General features: G+C 38.5%; 1 protein-coding gene across 1 annotated transcript; it reads left to right on the top strand.

Moving 5' to 3' along the window:
* The first annotated feature begins 345 nt into the window (after positions 1-345).
* Positions 346-6,140, top strand: hspb1 (heat shock protein, alpha-crystallin-related, 1). The gene is made up of 3 exons (XM_053618511.1): positions 346-914; positions 2,777-2,840; positions 5,404-6,140. The coding sequence occupies exons 1-3, from the start codon at positions 509-511 to the stop codon at positions 5,567-5,569; spliced, it is 636 nt and encodes a 211-aa protein (XP_053474486.1). The 5' UTR covers positions 346-508; the 3' UTR covers positions 5,570-6,140.
* Positions 6,141-16,159: the final 10,019 nt, after the last annotated feature.

The raw sequence follows: 16,159 nt of genomic DNA, 5'->3' as shown, positions 1-16,159 counted from the left end.
CTTTGTTTTATGTGTGTTTTCTTCAGCTGTCTGTACATCCACCTGTCTTTCTATCTGACACTGTCGGGTACTACTCTTTTTAGAAAAAATCCTCATGGATTCCTGTGTTATTTTCATAGATTCTTGTATGACTCTGTAATGCAGGGGAGGAGGGATTATGTGTGGTGTGTGTGTGAGTGTATGTCATTACACTCATGAAAAGGTTAAACGATCCCTAGTCAGCTGTACAGCCGACAGGCTTTGCCTCAGATTCCATTCTCCTGCTACGTCTGCTGTGAATAGACCTTCTAGTCAGTTCTATAATTATTTGGGTCGGGGGTGGGGGACATGGCCGGTGCGAGAAAGTTTTAGAGAGTGTGAGAAAGAAACGGGGCGTTCCAACGAGGGTGGGCAGTAACCAGCTTATTATAAAAGCCTGCAGCCTCTAAACAGACAGCACCTTCTGGAAAAGGTTTCTGATAAAAAGCTTCAATCGTCCAGAGAGAGAAGTCCAACTTATTCTTCAGCCATGACTGAGAGGCGCATCCCTTTCACTTTCCTCCGCACTCCATCCTGGGACCCATTCCGTGACTGGTACCAAGGCAGCAGGATCTTTGACCAGGCATTTGGGATGCCAGCAGTACCAGAGGAGATGCATGTCTTTCCCAGCACCCACTGGCCTGGCTATATGCGCCCTTCCATTGGTGCTGATATGGCCTCCCTGATGCACAGTGCTCAGGTACCCCCACTTACCATGCCCACTCCGATAGTGCCTCATCCAGCAGCCTATGCCCGTGCCTTGTCACGCCAACTCAGCACCGGGTTGTCTGAGATCAAGCAGACACAGGATGGCTGGAAGGTAAGCTTGGACGTCAACCATTTTGCTCCTGAGGAGCTCACAGTGAAGACCAAGGATGGTGTGGTGGAGATCACTGGTAAGTTTGAGTGTCATTTTATCAATCTGTCAAACAAGCATGAAAAATTGCATTTTGATTGAATTGAGAGATTGCTTTTTTCTATTTAGATGAGATCACTCGTGAGATTTTTAAAAAATTTTTAAGATTTTTCCACCTGTTGATTGCATTTCTGCTGGATCATGTAGGACTTTGTTAAAATGTCATCCAAACATACTATTAGCTTTTGGCTGATGAGTTGTTTTTCCATTTCGCTGCACGCATTTTGCTGTCCAGCACCAGATGAAGATGTTTAGTGACACATACAAGGGATAGTTTACATCATTTATAAAACTCAAAGTGTAAATTAATAAAAGACACATATTACTCTTTTTTTGAATTCAGCATGAATTAAAGAAGACAGCCCTTGTTAAAGTTTCCTTGCAGGCCAGATGGTGATTTACATCCTGATTGAAACAAACAGACAAGAGAAGGAATTGAGCTGTGGACAAATAACAAGCTGAAACATCTCTAGAGAAAAAAAAAAACACAGTCTAATGTCAGTCAGAGATGAAGTGTTTTTCAGTTTTGCCAATTTGCATTTATATAGCTCAGGTATTGTGCTATTTCTAATAACCCAGAAATCAATCAGCATATCATTTGCAGCCTTTGGGAAGTAAACTGGAATTGGAATAGATCAATCTGGTAAAGATAGAAAGATAATAAAGTCATAAATCTCCTCCCCTTGTGCTATAACTACATTCACTGGGATTAAGGGACATTTCTCACTGGCCACTCTCTGTGTCCTTCATGATCGGACGAACTAGAGAGCAGTTAAGAGTTAACACAACAGACTTAGTGCTTCAGGATGTGATCCGCCCAAATGTAGCCTTTGGGAGGGCTGTTTGGAACACAGCCCAGAGCAGGACTCGCACCACTGTAGGATAATTTGTGCTCGAACACTCTGAGGTCATGGAAGTGGTTAGACTTTCCTCTCATTGCTCATTGTTTACAGCATGCCTTACTTGTAGAGCACAGGAACGGTTTTATTTTCAAAAGCCCATACCGATTATGATTGATTTCACGAGAAAGGAAGGAGTGAAGAAATTCTCAACTGCATTGTTTTAAGACATAACTGGGAGTTAACTTAATATATAAGCATAATTTAATATCACATGATTAAACTTAAAATTTTTACTATTAGTTTCAATCAAACTTTTATTTGTGAAAGTGATGATCTGAAAGCCATTTATTCTTGCAGAAAACATGGATAATATTTATTAAGGTTTTTTATGGTTCCTCATATGTTTGCATAATTTTTAATGGTACACATTTTTTTATTAGTTACAGTGATGTTGCACCAATCCAGTAACTTATACACACTTCTGGAAATTTATGGTATTGATTATACAGATGTTGATTAATTCATGGCTTTTATAAGAAGATTTTATGACTAAACACCATAAAGAGTCTGATATACTGTATTCATGCCAGTGGTTACTAATGCTGGCTTTTATACTAAGGCTGAAGTAGCTTTCAGGCCTATCAGGACCACGGTGGAGCTTATGCCTTCCTTCTATTATTGGAGTCGTTGTCAAAACAGTCAGGCACGTTGCCACAGCACAGGAACACCAGCTTGTTTTAATGAAGAAAGTCCTAGAAGACTAGTAGACATGTAAAAAGCTGAGACCTTTTATGTATGTCCTGAATGTAAATTAATTAGACTTAAGTAGACAGGAGATGCCTGTAAGTGTTAGGTAAAACCTTTTTAGGAATGCAAGCACACTGAAATGGTATGATCCAGGAAAGATGTACTGCTTGTAGCATTGTGCTCGTATCCAAAAGCAAAGTGAAAGCATATGAAGATTTGGCTAAAAAAAAAGAAATGTGCTTTATCTTTACAGGAAAACACGAGGAGCGGAAGGACGAGCATGGTGTCATTTCCAGATCCTTCACTAGGAAGTACACGTGAGTATAGGAACTCATTACTGTCCTTGTATACAACATAATGAGTGTGAAAACAAGGAGTGCCTAATATAAAAGAATATCAGAGTATAGTATGCTTTAAGAACCTTTAGATAAGGCCATTTACTAGTCATTAATATTCAATTATAACACGGAATATTATTATTAGCTTGAATATTACTATTCATACTTAGTTCTGAAATATGTCTGGTATGAATGATGCAGCAAATAAGAAAAAAAAATGGGAGCAAAATATTCACTTCTGAGGTTGCAAAAAGCTGTAAAATGGTGAATTTATATTACTGACATATTTATAGCTGTCATTACGTTTTCTGCCATGGGAAAGCCAGAATCAAGAGTCAAGTCAGAGGACTTTCCAGTTTCTTGGTAACATCGATATGTCAAGGTATAAGAGGAATATAAGAGAAATATAAGAGAAATATAAGAGAAATAACACACTTTGTGACATGCTGTTATTGGAAAATAATCAGCTTCAAGGTGGTAACAGTAACTCTGCTTTGCATCAGGCTGCATTACACAACCCTGGTGCTGATTATTTTCCTACAATAGCACACCCTGTTTTATTTTAATAATTACTTACCACTGGTTACATCGAATTTTGCCTTTGGGGAACTCATGGCATAAATGTAATGTACATTTCTCCAGGCTATTTTCACTTATCGTTTGCAGTTAGTGTTAAGTGTGCTAACATGTTTACTAGAAAGGTGTGAGTATGTCCACATTTGCATATGAGCATACTTAGTACATGAGCTCTTATCACATATAGTGAAATGCAGTGAATATAGCAAATGAAAACTGGTTTTGGGACATAACCTGTGTCTTGCTTGCAGCATGGGCTATTCACAGTGAGTTGTTCAAATGCATCATTCACATAGTAGTAGTAGTTAGATAAATTATTTTGAACAGTGTGGTAAGATAGAGTTGAACTGAACATGCACGCTTGTTGCAACAAGGGTATCTTTAAAAAAAAAAAAAAAAAAAAAAAAAAAAACCCAACAAATTATAGGGACTTATTGCAAATTTATTTGAATTTCTATGTGTTCAAAGGGTAAGATCAGAACTGGGGTGGAGTTAGTGTTATGTTAGCACATAACACATAGCACTATTTCTCTGTCTTATCTTCATTTGTTTATTTGGTATGTGTTGTTTCCCTAATATGGGACTAAATCCGGCCACTAAGCCTTTATTCGGTACAGAACATTCCAGAAGCTTCCCCATCTGTTCTCCACTGCATACCACAGCTCTGTTTTCCCTTATCTCAGTCTCAGCATAGTAAATCTCATGAAACGGATAAACAGAGCAGCTCACAGGCAAGCAAGACAAGTCTATACACTCTATAACAGCTATAGTAGTGTCTCCTGCTTACTGATTATAGCCATTCTGTGCCTCAGCTACTCTCTTTGTCTTGCGCCCTGGGTCTTTGTCTTTCCCTCACACCCCCCCCCCCCCACACACACACACTGCATGCAGCTTTGTCGCCACCAAGAGGAAGCCTCTGTCTGCCTCTTTTTCAAAGATTTGTCACTGCACTGATGCATTGAAATGGATGCAAAAAAGACATCAGTGGCATTAGATAAGGACATAGTGGTCATTATTATTTTAAGTCATCTCCAGTGACTGCACAAAGCTATTTCTACTACTTTAAGTGTAATGAGACTCTAGCAGTGTTGATGAAACACCATTCTAAATCAGCATTAGAAAAAAGAGATCGATCTTATCTGCTGGAGTACATTATAACCACATTCAGCATCCTTCCGTCTTCACTCTGGAGACTTAATGCTTCACTAGCTCCTTATTCACTACTAATGCACTCAGACTACAAATTTTACTTGGCATTTGACCATGACCAAACAAAGCCCTATGTATATGTTTTGTACACTGAAGGTTTGTTGTCGATCTAACCAATCAGCATTGGTTGCTAGCAAACTAGCTAACTTGCAAACCATTAACAGTAAGGGGAAAAAAACATAACACACAGATGTAAGAAGAAAAAAAAACTGGACATACTGCAAAAAATTACATCTTAGCAAGTGAAAATATCTTGAGTATAGTCCAATTTATCTAATATTTCCTGTTATAAGACTACAGCAAAGCTAAATATAAGATTATTTCTACAATTTCTACTAATTTCAAGCAATCGATTGTGTTATTCTTTTGAAAATAAATGCTTAAAACAAGCAAAATTATCTGTCAATAGAACAAGACTATTTCGAGGTTGAAATTAGTACAAATAAAAATGACTAGATATAGGTTTGCTAATATTATATTTGGCTTGTTATAGTTTTATAACAGGAAATACTCTTTTTTTTTTGTAGGCATTATCAAGTTTTCAGATATTTCTACACCAAACCTTTAGTAAATCAGGGCCTAAGTGTTTGCTGCTTCACGTGCCATCACACCTTATTTTAACAACATATAAGGAAAATCTTGTGGTCGTGGTTCACTAGCTTCTGATTCAGCTCACAAAGTACACAAATACAGCACCATTCCTTTACACTGACTTCATGTCTTGTAGAAACTCTGTTTGTCCTCTTGTTTTCTCCAGACTGCCCCCTAGTGCCGATGCAGAAAAAATCACATCCTCACTTTCCCCTGAGGGTATCCTGACTGTGGAGGCACCTCTCCCCAAACCCGCCATCCAGTCCTCTGAGATCACCATCCCCGTCAACACGAGCAGCAGCGTCGTGCAAAAGCAGGATGGAGCAAAGTGATGAAGAGGAGAAGAAATGTTTACAAGCATGACGTTTAAGATAGACAAGACACAAAAGACACTGTTTTACATGCTGCACGCTCTAGTCTCAGCCTTTTCAATGCACGCTTTAGTGTAAGACTTGGGGTTGATGCATTTCTTTTTTCCTCTTTGTCTTTCTTTTTGTGTGTGTGTGTGTGTCAACATAACCATGTGCACTGCAACCATATGTTAGTTCTACTGTAATTACACACTTCCTTTGAATAATGGACACACACACACACACACCGTTTGCTGGCGAGAACTGAAAGCAGTTTGCACACTTACTAATAGAGGGGTGTTGTTTTCTTTGTCACACAAACACACAAGTAGGCCTACACAGAGGGAGACAGTCTTGACACAACTCACACACCTCTGAGCCCCAACAAAGCAGTTCTTTCCCTCCCTCTGGCACAAGAGAGCAAACAGTATGAAAAGGCTCTATGGAGTGTTAAGGCTGTGTAATGTTCTTATAATGATTTCTATGATCATATGATCATTTAGCAGAACACAGTGCTATGAACTATTCAATAAACCTTTGAACTTCAAATTTCGGTATGTTCTGAGTTGTTGTGATATTCCACACAATACTTTACATTGTTGCATTGCATGAATATAAAAAAAAAAACTACACTAATACCACCTGTCATATGAACATGATTGACAAAGGTATGGCAGCTTCATTAGAGACAACATAAAATGGAAATCACAAAGTATATTCTCCCGCAACGTGAAGTGTTTATAAGTAAAACAGGATCTTGAAATATTTTGCCTGATAATAGCTGGGGTTGGGGAAGGGGAGTGGTAAAACAAGACATGATACTGTATATTGGGTTTATATCATTTATTACTATTTAAGGGCAAAAGTCATTGCATTTTGATGGAACAGAAAAAACCCCCAAAGATTTCTTCTTTTAAATGATTGACACAATGATCCATGAATATAATTTTTTTTAAAAACAAAAAGCATGATCCAACAAGAAAAAAATGGTCAGTTTTGATTTCAAGCTGTGTGTGAAGAAATGATTTAGGGTTTTTTTTCAACCTAATCTCTATCCACCACCTTATGACCAAAAGGAAGTTACCATAAACAAGAATTTCTTTTGTCCCATCCAGTGTGCATTCCCGCTCACACCCAGTGTAAAAGGGTAAAAGGGCAGTCCAAATGCAATATCAAGAAACAAGGCAAGAGTCATAGAATTAACAAGGCAGTTAGGAATACTAATGCTCATGTGTTACACAATACAGGAGGATTGGAAAGACGTCACTACTGCTGAGTAGAAAACATGAGTTTATATACACATAAAGCAGGTAATAAAATGGTAGAAATTGGAAGAGGAGACTACATCCTCTGCTGGGATGGAGGGATAGTGTTCAGAGTTGCTATGACAATAAGCCATCTATACTAATACAGCATTGTAGGGTCTGTGGTGTTATCCTGAGCTCGGCTTACTACAGTTTTACAGGTTCTCACCATGTCCAAGTGGATTTCCAAGATTCTACAGCTTACTTACACCTCCCAAAAACACACTAGTGTGTGGATTGGCTACTCTAGGGTGTGAATGTATGTAAACGGCCAGGCTTCACATCCAGGGTGTATTCCTGTCCCACACAGAGAGTTCATGGTTGAGACACCAGAGCCACCCTGACCAAGATAAATTGGTTAATAAAGATGAATGAAGGAACAAGCACGTATACTACAGCAAGTTTTCCCTGAACACTGGAGCAATACACTATGAAGTACTTGTGGTATACTTTCCTGTATATTTTGTGGTATCCATATGGAGCAAGGCCCACACGACACATTATCACAAATAATACAAAATCTGAATTATACAGATTTAGAGTCTCATGTACAAATACAAAATTAGCATGCATGTCACCTTCTTTGTTGCCTAGTAATGAGGTGTAAAACAATGTATATGAAGTTTAATGCAAACTGGATGAACCATGATTGTCACTGAATTATACAAAGCCAGGAGAAATAATACAAGTTCACTACACACACACACACACACACACACACACACACACACACACACACACACACACACACACACAAACTCTCTTCTAAATAATATTTTACCCAGGGCAAAGTAGTTAGCACGGTTGCTTCACGCCTGCAAAATTAGGGGTTCGAATCCCTGTGTGTGCTAAGTTTGCATGTTCTCCTTGTGCTTTGGGGGTTTCCTCTGGATACTGTGGTTTCCTCCCCTTTAAGCTTATGATCAGATGCAGAAAAGTATAAATGTAATGTATGAAAGAAAACGAGGCTTCTGTTAGAACACAATCTTTTTAGAGGCTACATCCATTAGCTGTGTTTTATGCCTAGGGGCACATTGAAGGCAACTGCAGCATCTGTGTGCGTACATGTGCTCTGTGTGTGTGTGTGTGTGTGTGTGTGTGTGTGTGTGTGTGTGTGTGTGTGCGTGTGTTTTTTCTCACTCAGCTACAGCCACAGCACTGATGTACACTCATTCTCTATCTGTCTCTGGCTGCATAATCCTGCTATTTATAGAAAGGGATACGATGTCCTGCATTTCTGGCATGTTCCATGGCAGTAGTGGAAATCTGATGAGCACTCTGTGTGTGTGTGTGTGTGTGTGTGTGTGTGTGTGTGTGTGTGTGTGTGCGCGCGCATATGTTACAGAAGGACAAAGTAATATTCCATTGAAATCTAAATTTTATTGATGCCGGAATCATAAATGTGTTGTGTCAAACCCTTTGTCTGATTTCGTATTATAACGCAGTGTTGAGCAGGTAGTGGCTGAAATATTATATTAAATATTTATAATAGCCCTGAATAATTCTCCACTTTGAGCGGTTTGTCACTATGTATCAGAACATCAGAAAAGAATTAAGTTTTCAGGAAAATATGTGGAAATACTTGTGTCTTATTGGCTGACAGGTCTCAACACTAGCTCAACAAGTTAGTTATTGTGAGGGAAAAATGGATATTTCAGTAAAGGAGTTGAAACTGGAACTCTAACATCCTCTCATGCTGAGCAGGTAAACAAGGTGTGTAACTGTCTATATGCAATACATGAACATGATATGAGCAGAGCATAAGGACAGATAACGTACTTTGCATGGCAATGTAGCAGCTAAACCAATACAACGATCGCTTAGTTGTTTCTCCCCTTCTCTAGAGACACCAAACCAGCCTAGTCTCGTATTAGATTGCCAGAAAGTTTTATATTTTATAGGTCATGGTGGATCTAGAGTCTATCCCGGGTGCAAGGTGGAAATACATTGGATGAGAGACCATCACAGCACAATACACATATATATTCATACCTAGGGTCAATTTAAGGTAACAAATCCATCTACTGGGGGCGCACGGTGGCTTAGTGGTTAGCATGTTTGCCTCACACCTCCAGCGATGGGGGTTCGAGTCCCGCTGGGGCCATGTGTGTGGAGTTTGCATGTTCTCCCCGTGCTGCGAGGGTTTCCTCCGGGTACTCCGGTTTCCTCCCCCAGTCCAAAGACATGCATGGTAGGCTGGTTGGCATGTCTAAAGTGTCTGTAGTGTATGAATGAGTGTGTATGTGATTGTGCCCTGTGATGGACTGGCACCCTGTCCAGGGTGTACCCCGCCTTGTGCCAGATGCTCCCTGGGATAGGCTCCAGGTTCCCCGTGACCCTGAAAAAGGAATAAGCGGTAGAAGATGGATAGATGGAATCCACCTACTGGGTTTTTCAGAGGTAGAACCTGGAAGAAATGCACGCAGGATAACATGCAAAACTCCACTCAGACAGTAATCTGAGCTGAGGAGAAAGCAGGAATATTGTCCAGCCCAATGCAGGAAGTGCAAATAAAATTTTGCAGAAGCAGTGTTGTTTTTTTAAAAAAAATTTTAAACAATGTATAAACAATAGTTTTTACAGCATATAATCAGATCAGTCTGGATGGCAATTGTAGGTTTAGTAGAATAGCATTATTCCAGGAAAGCTATGTTATTCAACACCAGAGCCCTGCTTGCTTTATATGGCTTAATATGGTGGATGTCAGAAAATGGTTTAAATTTGAAGAGTCACATTTCCAAATGAAATATAGACAGTTAAGAAGTAGTATTTTTTACTATGTCAAGTTTGGATTCTGATTTGTGTGCCACTTCCTAAAACCCTAATGCCCCCTATGACATGTGTTCTAGATAGAGAAGGAAATTAGCATAGAACCTGCTGTCAGGTCTCTATAAATAAACATTAAAGGTAAAAAACAAACCTAATACACTCATCATTTGTTGCTGTGTTTTAATACCATTCACAGTGCTATAAACTGCTAAAAGTATTTTTTAGTTTTAGCATTAATATTTCTGTTGCATAACTTCCTGTTTAGTCTCATTATCTGCAAGATAGAGGTAGCGCAGTCTGAGCACTCCAAGTCCTCCGAGTCCTCCAGGGCCAGAAATCCATAAATCACCATTCACATTTCCCCACTTCTAATGCTTATTTAAATTATTCATCTACACAGGCCTTATTTCACTCATCCATCCATCGCGTCTTTCCCTTTTTCACCGGCTGACCAGTGCTGAGCCATGAACACACTCACCCAGCTGTCAGGCACAAAGTAGGGCAGCTCTGAGAAGGCTCACAGTTGCATGTAAAAAGTGAATTATGGCTCTTATTTCTCACTCTCACTCCAGCCACAGAATTCAACATAGAGGCTTGATTAAATAATAGCTGCATGAAGAACTGTTATGATGTATTGGAATAAGGATGTCCACATTCTCTCAGTGATAGACAGGTCACTATACATACAGCAGTAGAGATGATTCCAGTACACATATACTCTAATTAATAGTAATTAATTTCCCTAATCCTTGTAGGTTATTAGGCTCCAAAACAACAAGCTAACTACACATTTAGGACAACTACTAAAGAAAGGAGTAAAACAGCACCTTAGCTAATGTTTTAGCATGCTGTACTCTAAAATGCTGCATTAAATCTGGCCTATTGCTGGAAAGTTAAATTATCAGTATTCCAAATCAAGTAAAGAAAAAAAAAGCATACATTAAATTGCTTTCTGGTTAGCAGTTTCTACAGCCATCATTTATTTAATTGATCTCTATCACTTCCCACTGTTCTGTTTCCTCCTTTCCTCCTTTTCTCATTCTCATTTCTGTAAGTCTGAGAGTTAATTTCCAAATTTTTGTTGTACATTGCCCACTGGATGTTTCAGGAGGTTCCTACATTTTGACTTCAATATTTAATGTGATTAGAATTTGAAGGGTGATGGGGCAGACCTTATCTGTCCTGCAGCTATGCTTCTGTACAGCAAACACTGGTGATCTTGAACATGACATTATGATTCATGAGATCATTTTTATAACCTTTATTGTAACAGTCATTGAGAGCTGATTGATGAAGTATATATCTGTTATATGGCCATGATAATGATCATCTTTCTAGAATGGGGAAACATTGTGGGAATGTTCCAGGTACTTTTGGTTATTGTTCAAAAGTCAGTAAGGAATAAAACATGACAGGACGTGCTACTGTATTATAGGAACATAATCCATGATGGGGTTGTGTGATGTGGCCCAAATATGATTAACATCCTGAAGTGTTTATTCCTCTTATAATACAGCAATTTTCCAACCATTATAATTTCTAATTTATTAAAGAATGATAAGTCATATTTTTAATTCTTTATAATTGCATATAATGTTGTAGTACATTCTTGATACAAGTTAGTTCCCGTTATCACTTACTGTACGTTTGACAGCCTCCATATTCTCCAGTTATAAGACAAAAGAGATAAAGAATTAAAAATAATAATAGAATGCAGATTGTCATGTTAAAGCATAGGGAGTCCTCTGGCCTGAAAATGATAATGGAGACTCCTTCCATAAATATTAAATAACCATCTCCTTAGAGAGAGCTTCAACATATAAACAATTACATATCTTTGTTACACACCATCACTTTTTAAAATCCATTTATTATTTGAATTAGATTATGTAAAGTGTCCTCCAGGGGCGTTAGCCAAACTGTTAATCATTCGGGGCTGAGCTCAGATTCTTCTCCATAAAAAAAATGTGTTTAGCTGCTACATTGCCATGCAAAGTACATTATGCTCTGCTCATACTCACAAACTCATATACATTTACACACCTTGTTTTCCTGCTCAGCACGAGAGGATGTTACTGTTTCAGTTTCCACCCCTGTACTGGTTAAAAAAAATTGGGATATATCCATTTTTCCTCACACTGACTGTGTGAGCTAGTGTTTGGCAGAGTTGAGAGCTGTCAGCCAATAAGACTTGAGTGTTTCCATGTATTTTCCTGTAAACCCTGTCTGATTTGTCTCACCTCCGTTCCCTAAAGATATAAAATTACAGGCTGTCTTCTTTAACTGATGTGCAGTTACGTAGTGACAAACCGCTCCAAGTGGAGAATTATTCGGGGCTAAAGAAAAAATCTTCGGGCTAAAGCCCCGAATGCCCAGGCCAGGTTACGACCCAGGTGTTCTCCATATGAATCTCAGTGAATGAATTGCTACTATACAACGATATGACATCAATATAAACCTGTAATATGAGTTATTACCGACACTATTTTCAGAGCTACTGTTAACACCTTAAGTACCAATCAGATTTAAGAATCATTGCAGTATCCATCCATCCATCCAATTTCGGTAATGCTTATCCTACACAGGGTCACAGGGGAGCCTGGAACCTATCCCAGTTAACTCGGGCACAAGGCAGGGGACATCCTGGATGGAGTGCCAACCCATTACAGGGCACAATCGCACACACATTCACACACTACGGACAATTTAGAAATGCCAATCTGCTTACACAACACATGTCTTTGGACTCGGGAAGGAAAGGTGGGATTCAACCCCCAACCTTGGAGGTGCAAGGCAAACTTTCTAACCACTAAGCCACCATGCTTTAAGACACTGTGCCGTAAGACTTAAATAATAGGGGCAGCTCTGTTTAATTTTTGATTAGTACTTGCATCAGCAGCACTTATTTTTTCAGTGTGTTGTTTAAAGTAACAACAACAAAAAAGAATAAATATTTTCTTATTGAAGTTTACAAAAATCATCCGTCCTTGTTACCATATTGTTGTATACAAGAACAGAGTATGTACTTGTGCATGAATTAAGCTGTGAGTGGTGAGAGAATCCAACTAGTCAGCCTTTGAGCTTGAGTTGTGGCATATGTAGAGCATCTGGTCATGGTACTGGCAGTCAATGTGTGTGTGTGTGTGTGTGGCCCATTGAACAGCTTCTGCATTGCTCCATTGAAGATTTTTAATTCATGCATCACAGAAGCATGATATACTGTACATACACTCAGCTGTCAGTTTTTAAGGTATACCTGTCATGTATCTAGCTCAATGATAGTTTTATCAGGTACACCAGCACAGGTATACATTTACAGATAGTTCTCCACATGGTGTTGTGCACATTCCAGCCTCTCATCCATCAGTGGAAAGGGACAAGCAAGGGCCACCATTAATCAGATATTATTTGGATGGTGTACCATTCTCAGCGCAGCAGTATCACTGCTTTAAATAAATACATTTAAATAAATAAATTCATCCATTCATCTTCAGTAACAGTTTTATCCTGGTCAGGGCCATGGGGTATTCTGGCTAGCCAGTCCGTTGCAGGGCACCAGGCACACGCATATATTAATACATATTATAAAAATGTTTCATTTAATGTTCCTTATTTATTTATTTATTTTCACTGTCTCCTAAAAATATTTTCTGGTTGTGGTTCTTTTTCGTGTGAAACAACAGACTCGTTATGTAACGGTTCGTCTGGCTTTCTTCCTCTCTACATATACATATGTCTCTTGCATCTACCTGAGCACAAGCCCACTGAGTAATGATAAGATATTGAGCATATTAAATCTTCCCCGCAGCCCTAGATACAGAGATTGTATTGGATGGAGCTGCTGCACGTGCGCTGTTCCTATTGGTCACCACGATTAGACAGAAGCGAACCGGATGGACTTACAAACGGAGTGCTGTGGCACACGGTCTGAAACAGATTCTCTGTTCACATTGGAGTACGACACACACACACACACACACACACACACACACACACACACACATTTGTGGCAGGTAAATGATTCTCCCTAGAGTTCTGGAACAACATTATATTATTTGTGTGGTAATGTTATTTAAGAAATATATTTAGCTTTTATATAATGCATGATATAATACAGTACTGCTCTAACTTTTTAGAACATGTTATCACCAAAACTCAGTTGTGGATAATAAATGTGATTCAGATATTCAATTAAAGGTTTTAACGAAACTAATTAAATACCAGACTCACTATATTTATTATCATTATGCAAATGAGGAATTAGCCAGTGTAAATACAAAATATTGTAGCCTTACTGAGCAAAGATAAAAAAAAATTATTTGGCAAAAACTGTGCTAGTCCAGGCTCACATTGTTTTTTTTTTTCTGTTTGCCAGACTTAACCAAATCTCATTGTTTTTTTGTCCCCTGGCTTGATCTGATTTTCAGGATAGTTGAACACTAGCAATGCAGCTGCAACTATCAACGATATTGTTCATTCATTCATTCATATTCAGTAAACACTTTATACTGGTCAGGGTTATGGTGTATCCTGTCACTATCCCAGGCACATTGATTGCGTGGCAGGAATTAATCCTGGATGGGATCCCAGCCCAATTCAGGGCACCATGCACACAGACATTCACACCAAGGGTGATTTAATTTAGGCAGTCCACTCTCTGGCATGTTTTGGATGGTGGAAGGAAACCAGAGAACTCCAATGAGGACATGCAAAGAAACGCCATACAGACAGTAACCTGAGCTCAGGATTGAATGGGGACTGTGAAGCTGTGACAAATCAACACAACCCACTGTGCCATCGTGACCTCCAATTTGTGCATCGTGATCTCCAATTTTGACCTCGATTTTCTAATACACACATCTCCTTGACCGGTTTAAAATCTGCTACTGCTGTAAGAAAAACCTAATTTGCTTACACCTGCCCTACTGACTCACTTCCTCTTAGGGAAACTGCATGCTTGACTTCAAATGGCTGTGTACTGGAAGATTCTGCCATTTTTCAAGCCCCGAGGGAGCACTTCAGCCTGTGAATCAGCATGATGTCATGGTTTGATCAGTTTTCTTTTTCTTTAAATGAACACCACCCATTGCAGCAAGGATAGTCTAAATATCATTGGTGCTTGTTTGTTAATGTACTATAGAAACCAATCACATCTCATCAATCAAGACGGACAATGAAACGGTCATCTGTTTGATTGATGCTTTCCTATGTCACACCTACAAGATAAACATTTAGTGTTGCTATCAAAGTTATTATGAACTGCATAATATTTACCATCTGTCACCAATGTTATCTCATATCAGCTAAGGAAGTGGGACGATAAAAATACATTTCACTGAAGCTTCACTATGTGTAAATGAATATTATTTCTTGTTCAACACTTTGAATTGAAGGTTTAATGACTTACATACCTTAAGCATATTTAGTAATATTCAATTTTTCAATCTTTTAGTCTTTTTAATGAGAACACTACACGACATCTTGGTAAACATGATGGCAGATGGGAAACCTGGCCCCTGAAGCTAAAAAGCAACAAGAACTGCTAGCTTTCTATGAATATTTTTAAGTGTTGGGATGTTAAGTACCTATGAAGCAATTATGTTTTACTGACACTGAAACACCACAGCCATATTCAGCTTGCCTTTAGACTTTTACAAACTCATTCTAATAAGTTATCAGTTATCATTTTTATAGTAGTAGGCCATTCACAGGGACATGTATGGCAGACAACAATCCTAATCTAAGTAGAATAATAATAATACCTATTTGTAACAGTAAGTTTTTAGCCATGGAAAAATCTTCAGGACAGAAGAGAAATGCATTCTAGGTTCTCTGTGACATGACACACTGTGTTTGTTTAATGTTGCAGAAGATCTTAAAATTAATAAGACAAAAAAAAAACAATAACAAAAAAACAAAAACAAAAAACAAACCTGCAGCTTGTCTACGTCGTCCTCTGTTCTGAAGACTTTCTCATACTGGAAACTCTTTTAAAGCTCTGACACTGGAGACTCCTTCTATAATTGTATAAACAATAAATAAATAAACATCTCACAGGAATCTTATTTGAATTACAGATGGAACGACTGAGAGCTGCTTTTATAGAAAATTAAATCTGTTGTGGTAATATGAACTAACTTATCGTGTGTAAGTTCCACACATTAAATCAACTTTAAATGGCTAAAAAAAAGGTAGGTACAGTATAGATTTGAATTGTTGGAAATTGCTGTAGTATAAGAGGAATAAAATACTTTGGGATGTGCTGTTATAGGAAAATAGTCCAGTTTGGGATGCTAACTTCACGCTGGGCTGCATCACACCTCCCCATCCTTGATTATTTTCCTGTAACACTACACCCTTAGAGTTTTTTTTTCTTTCTCCCTTATATATGCAGTTAAAATGATAACAGATAATACACTATATGGCCAAAAGGTTGTGGACAGATGACCATCACACCTATATGTGGTTCTTTCTCGAACTGTTGTAAGCACACACTTAT

The sequence above is a fragment of the Ictalurus furcatus genome, chromosome 28, assembly GCF_023375685.1.
Source record: "Ictalurus furcatus strain D&B chromosome 28, Billie_1.0, whole genome shotgun sequence".
In the NCBI taxonomy this organism is placed as follows: Eukaryota; Metazoa; Chordata; class Actinopteri; order Siluriformes; family Ictaluridae; genus Ictalurus; species Ictalurus furcatus.
The sequence above is the reverse complement of the archived record's forward strand: the minus strand, read 5'-3'. Positions and strand labels throughout refer to the sequence as shown.

What these genes read in the sequence shown, in the direction of transcription:
- hspb1 (XM_053618511.1), top strand. Translation starts at nt 509, where the DNA reads ATGACTGAGAGGCGCATCCCTTTCACTTTCCTCCGCACTCCATCCTGG. An exon ending in TGGTGTGGTGGAGATCACTG is followed by an intron (nt 915 to 2,776) that starts GTAAGTTTGAGT and finishes TTATCTTTACAG; the next exon opens with GAAAACACGAGGAGCGGAAG. An exon ending in TCCTTCACTAGGAAGTACAC is followed by an intron (nt 2,841 to 5,403) that starts GTGAGTATAGGA and finishes TGTTTTCTCCAG; the next exon opens with ACTGCCCCCTAGTGCCGATG.